Below are 14,000 nucleotides of genomic sequence, written 5' to 3'. Positions count from 1 at the left end.
GCCATCCCAATGAATTTCGGAAGTTTGCAACTTTTTAGAACTACTTGAGTTGGGCAATGGGAAGTAAAGATTTCCTGAACTGAGGATTCTTAAATGCCAGGTTCTTCTGTGCCTTTGTCACTAAGGTGTTTCTGTGCTGAAGGAAATGACTTCAATGAGAAAATAATTTCAGCATGGAGTGAGAGACCAAGTGCTGCCAGCAGCTGCTCCAGGTGCTGCTGCCAACAGTCCCTGCAGGAAGGAGCACAGCCCCCAATGCACGTGGGCTTTGGCTCCCTGTGGCACAGAAGCCTCCCGGGGGCACAGGTCTCTGGGGCAGGAGATGGGCACCAGCACTGCCAGGGCTCGGGGGGTGGCAGCTCTGCTTGGGCAGGGACTCTGCCACAGCTGCTGATGTCAGCGCTGCCCGGGCCCCAGGGCTCAGAGCAGCATTCGTGCCCTGGCCCACACGTTCCTTGTCCATGTCACACCCGTGGGTTTAGGATGGCCACCAGCTGGGACGTGTCCCAAGGAGGCCGTGCCAGCTTCTGTGGAAGGTCCTGTGCCCTTCCCAGCAGGGCTGCATCGGCAGCCCTGGGGCTCCTTCTGCTGCCCTGAGCCTGCAGAGCAGGGCAGTGTTTGCTGACGGTTTGAGCTGTTCCTAAAGACCCTGTTGGGCTGTCTTAGACACTTGGGGTGAGGGATTTCTTCCAACCTGAGCCCCTTTGGCTGGGCTGGGGGCGGCCCCAGGGCAGAAGGCAGTGTGTGCAGGGGTCCTTTGTGACACGGTGCAGCACGGTCACCATGCCATGGAACGGGTGTCCAAGGGCCCTTTGTGACACGTGGGAAAAAGAAGCTTGCCCGGCTGCTGGGAACAGGCAACGGGGCAGAACAGGACAGAGCGGTGCCGTCAGGAGCCCCCGCACAGCGCACTCGTTCCTGTCTGACCCGCAGCCTTTCCCAGGCATTATTCCTGCAGCTGAGCTCAAGGCCAGACCACAGGACTTGGTGACCCAAGCCTTCCCGAGGCTTCTCTTCTGCAGGTGCTCTCGAGGGCAGAGCGTGGCACTTGGTGCCCCAGAGGCATCTCCCATCCCTGCCACCGGTGCCCTCGAGGCCCGACCACAATCCTTGAAAGGAATCTCCTGTCCTTGTGGCAGGAGCCCCGGAGACCAGAGTGCAGGACTTGCTGTCCTGTAGCCTTCCTGAGGCTTCTGTCTTGAAGGTGCCTTCCAGGCACAACTGCAGGACTTGCTGACTCGGAGCTTTTCCCAGGCATCTCTCCTGCAAGTAGCCACAAATCCAGCCACTAACATGGAGCAGAGACCCCTGAGAGCGCCCAAGGTGGCCTGGGGGGAAGAGGAGGAAGAAGGCCCTGCAGCTGCCCCAGCAGGGGAAAGCAAAGAGGTGGTGCCGTTTGAGCTGCCGCAGGAGGGTGAGTGCCACAGGCTTGGTGCCTGCTGCCAGCTTGGCACCTTTGCATCCCATCCCATCCCATCCCATCCCATCCCATCCCATCCCATCCCATCACATGCAATCGCATTGCATCCCAACCCATCCCATCTCCTGGGGATGTTCCCATGGACAGAATGGAATAGGGATGAAGAAGACATGGAGCAGAGAGACCCAAGAGTGCCCAAGCTGCTCAGGGTGGAGGAGGAGGAAGAAGGCCGTGGACCTGCTCCAACACAGGAAACCAAAGAGGAGGTGACACTCGGGCTGCCACAGGAGGGTGAGTGCCAGAGCTGGGCCATAGGGTGGGTGCCTGCAGCCAGCTTGGCACCTTTGCATCCCATCCCATCCCATCCCATCCCATCCCATCCCATCCCATCCCATCCCATCCCCTGGGCCATGCCCATGGACAAGACAGAAAAGGGGCTGGGCAGACACCCCGCAGGGGCCGTGCTCCATCCCCTGGGGCATCCCGGGGCTCTCCCTGCCTGGGGAGCGCAGGGCTGGACCGTGTTCTCCAGCCTCTCACGCAGCCCCTCAGCTCTGGCTGCGCTCACTCTTTGCCAGGTGCAGTCCTGGAGCGCACACAAGAGCAGGAGCCCGCCCGTGGCCTCTTCCGCAGAACAGCGCAGGTACCTGCAGCCATCCTCACCTGGGCTGGGCTTGCTGGCACCGCGCTTGGAGCATTCCCTGTAACATCCCTGGCTTCTTGTCCTTCTCCTACATCTGGTTTGCAAATTCATCAAGAAAATTCGGGCAGAAGAGACCCGCACCATGGGCAGTGGGCTCAGAGCCTATTCGCACATCTTCAAAACTAAGACCAGTGCTGCTCTGCTGGATATGCTGGTAGAGGAGGGCTTTTCCAACCCAAAGCAAGTAAGCAGCCTGTGGCCAGGCTTTGATCCTCCCAGGAATTGCTTGCTCTCCCAAGCCATGCCTGCTGGTCACTGGAACTCTTGGAGGCCATGGCAGCGTGGTGGCAAGGGAAGCACTTGTCTGGAGAGGCTGAGCACATTCCTCCCTCTGGCCGCTTTCCAAGTGTCCCCGTGCCTTCTCCAGATGCCCGCCCTGGTCAGGTACATCCACCAGTGGCTCCTGGCCAATCAGTTTGCTGAGCACAGGCTGAACAGGAGCCTGCTGGATCTGACGTAAGCACAGCCCGCTGACGTAGTCGTGACGCTCCTGCGTGTGGCCCCGTCCTGTGACAGGTATGGGGCCCACCTGCCCAGGGCGCTCAGGGCTCCCCAGCCCATCAGCCTGTACAGCCTGGCCCAGGTGTCCGAGCAACAGAGAGTTCCAGGGCCCTCTGGCTGCTCCCTTTGCAAGCCCTGGCACGTCAGGCCTCGAGCCTGCTGCCATGCTCCCTCGCTGCCCCTCAGGGGCCTGTCCCCACAGGCCTGGGCTGCCTGGGTGCTGCTGGCCAGTGGCAGTGGGCCGAGGCAGAGCTGGCAGCCAGCTCAGGTCCCCACTGCTGCCCCGGCCCGGGTGCTGTGTCTGAGACCCCCCTGAGACAGAGCTCTAACCCCACAGAGCTGCTTTCACCATGTGGAAGAGCATCATGTGCTTGCCCAGGACTGCAGAGACAACGCTGCTGATTCTCCTGCATGTGCTGGGCAGCTGGCCCAAGCACAGCACGTGCACCTCCGACGGGGACAAAACGGGTGTCTTTGTCCTGGCTGTGAGTTTCTCTAAGTGGCCTTTGCTGGCCCCAAGGCCGCCTCTCCAGCAGCTCTCCATCCCCGTTCCCCCACTGCATCTCCCTGCCGCAGGCGCTGGGCTGAAACCTGGCCCAGGGGCAGCTCCAGGCCCAGCAGGCCCCGTGCTCCCCCTGCCAAGGTCTCTCCGGGCCTCTCCCTGCCAAGCTCGGGCCCTGCCACACGGACACCTGGGCACTGAGCGCTGTCTCGGGGCGCTTTGTCCTTTGCAGGCAATCGTGGTGATGTGGAAGATCCTGCAGGTGCCCTGTGTCCCACATATGGTGACGGTCTATTTCCCCCACCTCTTTGTGCATCTGCTCTTCCAAGTGTTCCTCAGCACTCTGGATATGCCAGAGGAGGTCGATGCCTTCTGGAAGGGATGCCAGGAGCAATACGGCCTTGCCACCAGCCCCAACAGGTGCTCCATCCCACTCCTCCTGTCCCTGCCATGTCCCTGGGCAGGAGCCAGTGCTCCCAGCATCACCTGGGCTTTGCTGTGCACGCAGGTTTGCAGTGCGGACCCTGAAGTCCCTGCTCTGCCACATGCAGCACGAGGATGTGGTGGTGGCAATTGAACGCAAACATGCCTGGGACACGCTGTTGTGTGCTGACACCCACCACTATGCCATGGCTCTGCTGGCCAGGTGAGAGCCCCTTCACCCCACAGCCTCTGACATTTGTGCTCCGGGCCCAGGGAGCTCCACACAGTCCCCGAGCCGAGGGCCAGCGGGCCTTGTCACCAAGGGATGGCCAAGCAGACTGGAAAAGGCTGGCAGAGGAGGGTGCCCAGCAGGACCTGCCTCCCAAATAGCCCAGGGCCCCTTGCAGGATGCTGGAGAAAGAGCAGAGCTCTGGGTGTCAGTCCTGGCAGAGCTTTGTCCCCCTGGCCCCCAGGCTTGGCTCCTTTTTCTCCTGCCAGGGAGATGTGCTGTGTCTCCATCCCCTTGTGCTCCCGCATCGCTCGCTACCTGCTGCGGCTGCTCAGCACACAGGAGCCACGCTGGGAGCTGCCCGGCCTGGCCTTCCTTGTGGAGGTGAGCCTGATGGCCAGCGCTGCCTGGCTGAGCTGCCTGCCAGCTCTCTGCCCTCTGGGAGCTGCAGCTGCCTGGGACGGTGCCCGCGCCCTGTGCTGCTGCCCAGGCCCAGGCCTGTGCGGCTCCAGGCTGCTGCCGGCCGGCTCCCCTGTCACTGCCCTGTGCCTTTCAGGTCCTCCAGTTCCTGGACTTGAGTCAACGTGGTGCTAACAGAGTTCTGCCAATCTTGTCAAGGCAGCTGCAGAGCGAGTGCAGAGAGAGGCGTCGCCTGGCGCTCAGGGCCCTTCTCGAGCTCATTGAGGAGCCCTTCATGGTGAGAAAGGGGCAGTGGCTGAGGCTGAGCTGGGGAATGCAGTCGCTTGGGCTTGGCAGGGCTTTGGGCGCTGGGGCAGCTGCTCCCAGCTCTCCTGCCTCCCACTTCAGCTGCCCCAGTGCTTGGGGACAGGCCTTTGGCCTCTGGGCCCTGCGGCAGCAGGATGGCATTTCACAAACTTGTGTTCCGCACAGACCAAAAAAATGTGGAACCTGACTGAAAGTCTTGTGCAGTTCCTGTGGGATGCAGATGGAGAGATAGTTTTCATGACAGTCATGCTACTCAGCTTTATCATCTTGGACAAGGACACGATGATGCCCGGCCCCATCACACTGCTGCTGCTTGAGGCGCTCCTGCCACTCTTTGACCACGTAAGGCTCACTGCCCCCAGCCACGGCCACTGGCTGCTGCCCACACACTGTGTCCTGTGCATTTGCAGGCCTGCGCCAAGCTGAGCCCCGTGCAGCCGCAATGCTGAGGTCTTGTCTTCTTGCTTCCATACAGAACAATAGCCAGGTGCAGCTGCTCTCCATATTGCTCTTCCGAACATTGGTGACTCTTCCAGAAAGGGAAAATGAAAAAAAGGCCCTGAAGACACCCCTGCACCAGAGCCTGCTGCCCCTCTTCTTCCACTGCCATGATGACAATCAGCTTGTGGCACAGGTGAGGACTCGTGGGCTGCTGCTGTCCCCCTGGCAGGGGGCTCGGCTGCCTCCTGGCCTGGTGCCTGCCAGGCTGCAGCCTCCTGCAGGCCTTGGCACAGGGACGCGGGTCCTGCGCCCTGGGCTGTGGGGCCATCTCCGCGTCTCTGCTGCTCTCCAGGCTTCTCAGGAATCGCTGCTTTGTGTGGCCGAGTTCCTGAAGAGGAGGGATCTTGAAAGACTGGTGAAGAACCAGAATCTGTGGAAGTTCAGCGAGTGCCTGGTAAGGAGGGCCTGGAAGCCCCAGCCTCAGCCCAGAGAAGCCCCCTGAGGGAGGTGCTCAGAATGCGGGGCTGGCAGCTGTGCCCCTGCCCGCTGCTGCAGCCAGAGGCCTTGCAGGCTCTTCTCCAGGCTCCCAAGGGCCCGAGCAGGGGGCCGATGGAGCCCCGGCCCGGCGGGGCTGCGGGGCGGGCCGGCACCACGGCTCCCCGGGCAGCAGCCGGCTCCCTCTGCCCCCTCCCCTTGGGAGCCCTTGGCCAGCGGCTGCTGGCCGCGCCTCAGGGCTGTGCGCCCAGGGGAGGCCGGGGCCGGGCGTAGGCAGCGCCCGACCCAGGGGCTGAGCCTGCTCCAAGCCTTCCCTCCTGCCGCTCTCTCCAGCTGGCAGAGGACAGCAGCAGAGCGGCCGAGCACCTGCGCCAAGCACTGCCCTACCTGCAGAGCCCACAGGAGTCCCTGCGAGCAGCAGCCATCAGGTTCACGGGTGAGCCAGGAGCCCGGGCTCCCTCCCAGGCCCGGCCCGCCACAGCTCGGCCCCAGCCCCGCCTACTGCCCCAGCAGCGCCAGCTGGGCCCGGCGCCGTGGAGCCCCGGCTGGCCTGGGCATTGCTGCTGCCGCCCTCTGGCAGCCGTGCCCTGGGGCGGCAGCGTGCGCCAAGGGCCGGGCTGAGCCCTGCCGGGCCAGCAGCCCGTGTGACCACAGCGCCGGCAGCGCCGCTGGCAGGGAGCTGTGCCGCTGGTGCCCTCACAGGCTCTGTGTTCACAGGGATGGCCGCGCGGCACCTGAGGGGGAAGAAGGAAGAGCTCCGGCTCATCTACAACGGTGAGTGAGGCCAGCGGGGGCTGCCGGGGGAGCTGTGCGCACCAGGGCTGGCGTGGGCAGAGCACACACAGATTTCAGGGCCACTCGGGGGATTCGTGGCCAGCAGCTTCGGGCTGGTCCCGTTGGTCCCTGCTCCCTCCTGGCCATGGCTAGAGCCGGCTGCCATGGCCGTGCCAGGGCGCTCTCCTCGGCTCCCCGCAGATGCGGCATCTGACCATGGCTCTGTCCCTCTCTCTTTCAGCCCTTCAACACCTGACAGAGGACACCAGCAGTGCCCTGTCAGACGTGGCACTTGCAACATTGCATGTCCTCCAGGCACTGCAGAGTGAGCCATATTCCGTCTTCCAGAGGCTGCAAGATCAGCTCCGCAGGGCATGGAGGACTCGGCCTGGTCTCTCGGCGCTCGGCTGGCTGCGCTGCTGCAGCTCTGCTGAGAGCTGATGCCAGAGGCTCTGTCTGCTGCGGCCATCTGAGCCAGCGGGAATTTTCCATTTCTTTCAGATTGTTCTTTTCTTCTTTTTGGTTGTTCTTTAGTATATGAATATAGAGTTTGTTATAATACACAGACTCCCAGGAGCTTTCATCTGCTACCCAGGCTCTGCAGGGCTTAGGGGAAAAGGGGGACAAGGGTGCCTGGGCTCGGCCAGCTGCCCAGGCGTGCAGTGTTGCAGGGAAAATGGCCAGAAACCCCTTGGCCTTTGATGGTTCTGTGGAAGCTTTTGTGCTGGTGACAGAGCGGCTGGGCAGGGGCCGGAGCTGCGGGGATCCCTGTGAGAGCGGTGCCTGGAGATGGCCACAAGCCCTGTGCCAGGAAGGAAGCACCCTCTGTGTCCTCCTGCCCGCGTGCTGCTGGCTGGATTGCTGAGGGCTCCCGGGTGCCTCTGGATGGGGCTCCTCTGGAGCTGCTGTGGGGCTGCGGCGCTGCTGCCGGGCAGCTTGGCCGGGCTGGGGCAGCCCCTGAGGGGATGGGGCCATGAAGGGATGAGGGGCTGGGAAGCCCTGACAGGACACGGCAGTGGGAAGGCACAAGGGAGATGTGTGAGGGAGTGGGTGGCTGTAACCTTGGCTGCAGGGGGAGTGGGTTGGAGACAGTGAGAGCACTCACCCCGATGTTCATGTGGCAAACAGAGAGTGTTTATTCTCAAGCCCTTCCTTCTAAAGGGCCTTTGAGAAACCCAGTCTGGATAATTTCATTGCTCTGATCTCTATGCCTTGTCAGATTCTAGCCGGTGAAATGCTGCAGCCCTGGGAGAGATGTGACTGGGCGAGGCCCCTGGCAGTCAAACCAGGGCTGGTACATTCACACAGCACGAGCCAGCCTGCACTGTGACAAACGGCAACAGAGTGCAAGGCACAGCTCCGGGTGCTCCCCAGGAACCTCAGCTCTGGGAGCACTGTCTGCCCCAAGCTCCAGGGGCTGCAGTGGGAGCCCGGCTGGGCTCTGCCCTGGGGCCATCCTGCAGGGACAGCTGGACACAGGGAGCATTCCCTTGCCACAAACAGCCAAGCCAAGGCTGCAGGGCAGCTGCGGCAGCCCGGACTGCACTGTTGTGTGCTGTGCCCTGGGGCTGGGGCTCCCCGCCCAGGGCACTGGGCTGGTGTGCCACAGGAGACAGAGAAGCTTCAGCTTCAGCCTAACTGAGGTGGGTGCATGGGCTGGGAAGAGTGGGGAGGCTCAAGGGGATGCACAGAGCTCATCCTGCTGGAAGGACAAGGAAAAGGGAGAGGGAGCTCAGCAGTGAGGAGAGCTGAGGGCTGGAGAGCAGCTCTGAATGACACTAAAATCCCACTGGACCTCTGAGACATTGCTGCTCCTCAGGCAGTGACAGGATGAGTCCCTAAACCTGGGGCTCTGCCTTCCTCATGGTGAGGGGCACCAAGGAAGGCAACAGTGTGATGGAGACTGCAATGGGCTGAGAACTCACTGGGGGAAAAGAGGGAGCAGTTGGGAAGTAAAAGGCAGGTGGAGGAGAGAACCATTCAGAGAAGGGCTGAGCTACAACTTGAGCAAGCTGTAAAATGTCATTTGGGGTCATCCCAGATTGATTTCATTTCAGAAGTTACTGAACAAGTTTATTTTCTGGGGGGTGTCATGTTTTCCCTTGGAGGTGTACACTCTGCAAACTTGAGCTGTGCTGCCAAAATGCTCAAGCAAGTCTGTGCTGCAGGTCACACCATTTCTTCTTTGGCTGATTCTGGCCCGGTGCTGAGCTCCAGCAGAGCCCTGGCAGAGCCCAGAGCAGCCTCAGCAGCCGCAGAGCCCGGCTGCAAGGAGAGAAAGCAGAAAGCGCCCATCAGCTGAAGGCTCCTGTGCCCTTGTCCCAGCCACCCGCGGTGCCCAGGCCATGCTGGCTGTGCTCAGAGCAGTGCCCAGAGCTGCCCATCCCTGCGGCCTTTGGCACAGAGCAGGAGGGCAGGACATGTGCCCAGCCTGCAGCCAGCCAGGGCACATCCAGCCCTCAGCAGCTGCCCAGAGCAGGATGCTCCTGTGCTCGCTGCCATCTCCCAAAAGCTCTGATCCCACCCTGCCAAGCAGACGGAGACCCACCTCACGCCATCCCCCGCTGGAAGAAAAGCTGGTCCCAAACGATGTCCTCAGCCTTCTCCAAGGGCACGGCCCATCCATGCTGCAGCTGCTCCCAAGCACTTCCCAATCCAGACTGGAGCCCACCTGGAATGCTTCCTCTAGAAAAACAAACAAAAAATTATTGACAATAGATTACAGACAAAAGGGGAAACAAGAAACAAGGTCAAAAATCTTATCTCTGCCAGGGGCTTGAGTAAGGCCCAACCCCTGCATGCCAGGGAAAAACCCACCCACGGGTGAGGGAAGCCCAGGCTTTCTCCCTTCCCCCCTGCACTGCCCCCCACAATAACAGTGACCCCAAAGCAAACAAGGGCAGTGGTGCAGCCCAAGCCCTTCCTTGCCTGCACAGCAAAGCAGCCCCTGCACAGCTTCTGGAGTCCCACCTCTGCTCCCACCATGGGGCTTTGTTTGTGTCGGGCTGGCTGCCCCAGCCCCAGCCCCAGCCCGGGGCACGGTGGCTGCTGGGGGCTGTTGGCAGGGCCAGGAGCCCACTCCCATTTGTACCCACCCCAGCCCATGCCCCAGCCCTGCCAAAAGCAGCTGGGCAGCGGCTGAAGGATCAGCTGCACCCGCCCCAGCAAAGGGGGAACCTTTGGTTTCTGGTTAGGCTGTGCAATGCCCAAATCTGGGAGCATCCCCCTGCGTGTGGACTCATCTGCAAATTCCCTGTGGAGCCTGGCTTTGGAGAAGTTGCCACAATCAAAGTCCAGCATCTTCAGCTGGCCAGTGGCCAGGTCCAGGAAGAGGTTGTCATCCTTGATGTCGTCCTTGCTGTCTCCAGCAGCAGCAGCAGCCCCACCTGGTACAGCTTCTCCAGGGACTCCTTCTCCTTCCCTGGGCTGAGACCAGGCTCTCAGGGTTCTGCCCAGGGCCCCAGCTGTCAGGGAACCAGGACAAGCAAAACCAGCTCAGATGGCAGCCACCAGTGCTGGGCAGAGCAGCTCAGCTCCAGCACAAGGGCTGTGTGTGCCCATCTGATGAGCCCTGGGCAGTGACACGGGCAGCACAAAAAAAGTCTGGGTTCCTTTGCTACTCATTGCCAAGGCATGTGTGGGGCTGTAACTTGCCAGGGCCCTGCATCAAAGTGTGCCTGTGGCTCTCTCCCTTCTTCTAGGGCAGATGAATATTCTGCATCCCAGGATGACAGAACAGCTCTTCCAATGAGGGCCTTTCCAAGTCCAGCATGGATAAACACAAGATCAGATCTTGGCACTCTTGGCACAGAAACCAGAAACCGCCGGGCAGTTGGAGAAGGCTCCTGTTGGCTTTGCCCCACTATTCCCGTGCCCAGCCTTGCTGGATGTGCTCAGAGCTGGGCCTAAACTTTCCCATCAATTCCCTGTTTTGGAGGAGAGCGAGAGAGCAGGACATGTGCCATCTCCTCAGCAGCTGCCAGAGTGGGATGCCCACGAGCCCGCTGCTGTCTCCCAGCACTGGGATTCCCCCCGTGCCCAGAGATGAGGATCCACCTTGAGAGAGCCCTTGTGGCAGCGAGAGCTGATGGTCCCAGCTGATGTTCTGGCCCCTCCTGAAAGGGTGCTCCCCGCAGACCATCTGGTGCAGCAGGATGCCCAGGGACCAGATGGTAGCTGGCTTGCCATAGTACCAGCCAAAGTGGGTCCATTCTGGGGGCTGTATGACCGTGTTCCTATGGAATAGAGATGGAGCTCAGCAGGGGGATGCTGCTGCTCCCAGAGCCTGGCCCCAGGATCCCTGGGCATGTGGGAGATGCCCCAGTGGCACACGGGGTGACCCACTGCCCTCTCGCCAGCACCTGGGACTTGTGTACAGACTTGGGGTTGGGAAAGAAGCCACTGGTGCTGGAAGAGGGCAGTGAAAGCCCTGGCAAGGTCTGACCATAATAAGGAAGAACCCACTCAGTGCTGGGAAAAACCATGCCATCATTATCCCTGCCTTCATTGCCCCAAAAAACATTATGAACCCAAAAGAGACCAGGTGAGTGGAGCAGTCCAAGCCCTTTCTCACCTGCACACCAAACCGGCTGGGGCTCAGGTTCTGCCCCCCCTCTCTGCTACCCCACCCACGGGTGTTTTTGTTGGGCTGGCTGCCCCAGCCCCAGCCCCAGTCCTGGGCAGAGTGGTGGGCAAAAGCTGCCAGCAGGGCTGGAAGCTGGCTCCCCACTCAGCCCTGCTCAAAAGCAACTCAGCTGAAGACTCAGTGCCATGAAGGGCAGCAAAAGAGAGAATCCCTGCTGCCACACCCAGCTTGGGCTGTGAGATGTTGGGCCATGAGATGCCGGGACCAGGAGTACACCCCTGCGTGGGCTCACCTGCAAAGTGAGTGTAGGCTGTGTCTTGCAGGCAGGTGCCACAGCCAAAGTCAATCAATTTGGCCTGCCCGGTGTGCAGGTCAAGCAGGATGTTCTCTGGTTTGATGTCCCTGTGCAGGACCCCACATCTGGTGCAATGCCGCACGGCCTCCAGCACCTGGCGGAACAGCTCCCGCACCGCCTCCTCGGGAAGGAATCCCCGTGCCCCAATGAAATGCTGCAGGTCCTGACACTGCTCCGGGCGCTCCAGCAGCATCAAGATGTCGTTGGGGAGCTCAAGGCAGTCCAGCAGCTGGACCACACCAGGGAAGCCAGTGGACACCTTGGACAGCAGCACGATCTCCAGCGGGGCCCTGCTGCTGTCAGGCTGCGGGAGGAGCACGATGCCCTCAGTGGGGCCGATGCCATGCCAGGGCTCAGGGAGCCCTCAGCCAGCTCGGGATGCTCTGCACCCTGCGCTGGCCCCACGCCCGCTCTCCCTCGGGGCGTCCTGGCGGCTTCCACCCTGACGGGCCTCGGCTCATCCCTGCCCGGCAGCCCTGGCTGCTGCCGCTGGCTCTGCTCACTTACCAGCTCGCTCCAGTGCCGGACGCGGTTCCGTGGCACCCTTTTGATGGCCACCTGCAAGCCAAGGGCAGCAGCGGGCTCAGCTCACCTCCCACCCTGCCCAGCCCCATCCTCCGCCCTCCTCCTCGTCCGTCCCCTCCTCCTGCGCCCGCCACCGGCCCTGCCGCTCACCGGGGAGCAGTCCGAGAGCCGCGTGGCCGCGAAGACACTGCCGAAGCCGCCGCGCCCCAGCAGCGAGCCCAGCCTGTCCTGCTCCTTCAGGCCCTGCTGTGCCTTCCCTGCGGGCACGACACAGCTGTCAGCGCTCGGCCCGGGGCCAGCAAGGGCCCCTGAGCGCCCCTCAAGTGCCCCGGGCCGGCCATGCCCAGGCGTTCACTCACAGGAACGGGACAGCGGCGGCTCGGGGCTGGCGGCCGCGCTGCCGAGCGGCAGAGCTCGGGCCGGGCAAGCCGCAGCGGAGGCGGCGGGAGCAGCTGCACCACCTGTGTCCGCTGCGGGCACCGGGAGGAGCTGGGGCCGGGGCCGGGGCCGGGGCTGGGGCCAGGCTGGGGCCAGGCGGAGCCAAAGGGAGGCGATGCCGCCCCAGCCCCAGGCACTGATGCCCCCCCGGCAGTGCCACCGCCAGCACGGCCAGAGCCGGCCGGAGGCGAGGGCGCGGCGGGACGGCCAGGGCCAGGCATGGGGAGAGAGATTGGGAGTGGAGGGACACCGGGAAAGGGAGAGTGGGAGAGAGTGCAGGACTGCAGGAGAGGGAGAGGAGAAGCAAGAGGGAGTCGACAAAGTCGCTTCTTTTGCTGCTTTCACTGCCGCTGCTGCTGCTGCAACTGAAGCTCTGGGGCCGTTTGTCCCCATGTCCGTTTGTCCGCTGCCTGCTCACCCCCGCGCCGAGCCCCGCGCTCCCCTGGGGCAGCCCCTGAGCCTGTCCAAACATGGGAACTTTGCCGTGTTCAGCCAAGACCCAGAGTCTGGACTCCTACTCAGTGGCACAGGAATCCCCTCGGTCACTGCTGTGCATTGTCCCTGCTGAGGGTCAAACACTATTAGAGCACATTCCCTGAATGCAGAATTTGTACCTGACCCAAGCACTGCACTTACCTCTCCAGCATTGCTTTCCAACAAAAAAAAAAAAAGCACGGGAAGGCAAACTGTGTATAGCTCATGGGATTTTAAATTGTCTAAAAATGCCAAGTCATGGATCGTAGAGGTGAGATCCATTTGGGATTAATGAGATGGAGAAGCAGTGCAAAGGGGAGCATAAAAATAAATAGAGTAAAACATCTTGGTTTGTTTCTTTCTGTTTTCATTTCATTTCTTAAAAGCTCTTTTAGTTCTTCCAGAATCTTGTCCACAGTCCTGTTTGCTCTTTCTAAGAACCTTTCCTGGAGAACCAGGTGCAGCTTCTGTCACACGATGTGCCAGCAACTGCAGCTTCTCTTGGCTTTCCACAATGTGTGTTCAGCAGCACTCTTGCAGCAAAGCAGGACAAATGTATAAGAACTTTACAGCTTGTTCTTTCTTTTCCATGCTGGCTGGGAAGTTGTGCCTTTGGTGAGGTTTTCATTGTTACTGTTCTACCCTAAGAAAACATGATGGGCTCCCAGGAATTGTTAGGGAATGCAAGCCTGACTGAATGCAGAGAAAGAATCTCCAGAGCCTGCAGCCAGAAAGGGAGAGCTGTGTGATAATCATTCCAACATCCCCTGGGACATCTTGAAAGTGATGTAGAAGATGAAAATGGGCTGACAGAGGGAGTTTGTTTCAGTGTTCAGTTCAGATGCTTCTACATCTCCTGCATTGATATAAATCAAGAGTACAATCAGTTCATGAAAGGCACCAGAACAAGCTGGACCTCTCAGGAGATGACTGAAAGAATGTGAAAAGGAGAAATGCAGGGAATGACTTAGTGAGCTTTGGCTGTACAAAGGATCATTTTTCCTAATAATTTCCAATCCATTCCTTCTGCTTTTGTCCTTCCTAACAAGGCCATTTTCATCCCAGATTCCCCATGATATGGGAACCCTGAGCTTGTGGAAGTGTCTGAAAGATGCCCTGTTCCTCTGCAGGGACACTGAGGCTGAAGCAGGAGCCTGAGCCCTCTCTGGGGCAGCCTCCTCCGAGCTGGAATTTGTGCCATGCTGGGAGAGGAGGAGGAGGGGGAGAGCGCTGGCGCTGTGTGGCAGGAGCAGGAGGTTTGGGCCGCAGGACATTCCGTCTGCGCCGCTGCCCCGCAATGGGCGGCCGTGCCCGGGGCTCTGGGCCTGGCCCTGCGTGCACTGAGCTCCCGACACTGCGGGAGCTCCCCGGGCTGGGCTCAGCTTCCCGCTGGGCCTGGGCAGCAGGCT

General features: G+C 61.0%; 2 protein-coding genes across 2 annotated transcripts; one reads left to right on the top strand and one right to left on the bottom strand.

Moving 5' to 3' along the window:
- Positions 1-1,590: 1,590 nt before the first annotated feature.
- LOC136570468 (maestro heat-like repeat-containing protein family member 7) lies at positions 1,591-6,655 on the top strand. The gene is made up of 14 exons (XM_066570936.1): positions 1,591-1,711; positions 1,999-2,063; positions 2,491-2,579; positions 2,640-2,766; positions 3,359-3,546; positions 3,635-3,772; positions 4,048-4,162; positions 4,335-4,475; positions 4,670-4,846; positions 4,980-5,138; positions 5,298-5,399; positions 5,774-5,876; positions 6,158-6,214; positions 6,456-6,655. Exons 1-14 carry the CDS (start codon positions 1,591-1,593, stop codon positions 6,653-6,655), a joined length of 1,782 nt encoding a protein of 593 aa, XP_066427033.1.
- Positions 6,656-9,911: 3,256 nt separating this feature from the next.
- Positions 9,912-12,510, bottom strand: LOC136570467 (serine/threonine-protein kinase pim-1-like). The gene is given in 5 exon segments (XM_066570934.1): positions 9,912-10,015; positions 10,271-10,449; positions 11,076-11,458; positions 11,662-11,712; positions 11,830-12,510. Coding segments are annotated over 5 exon segments (1,398 nt in total).
- Between the last annotated feature and the right edge of the window lie 1,490 nt (positions 12,511-14,000).

The sequence above is a fragment of the Molothrus aeneus genome, unplaced genomic scaffold, assembly GCF_037042795.1.
Source record: "Molothrus aeneus isolate 106 unplaced genomic scaffold, BPBGC_Maene_1.0 scaffold_34, whole genome shotgun sequence".
In the NCBI taxonomy this organism is placed as follows: Eukaryota; Metazoa; Chordata; class Aves; order Passeriformes; family Icteridae; genus Molothrus; species Molothrus aeneus.
The sequence above is the reverse complement of the archived record's forward strand: the minus strand, read 5'-3'. Positions and strand labels throughout refer to the sequence as shown.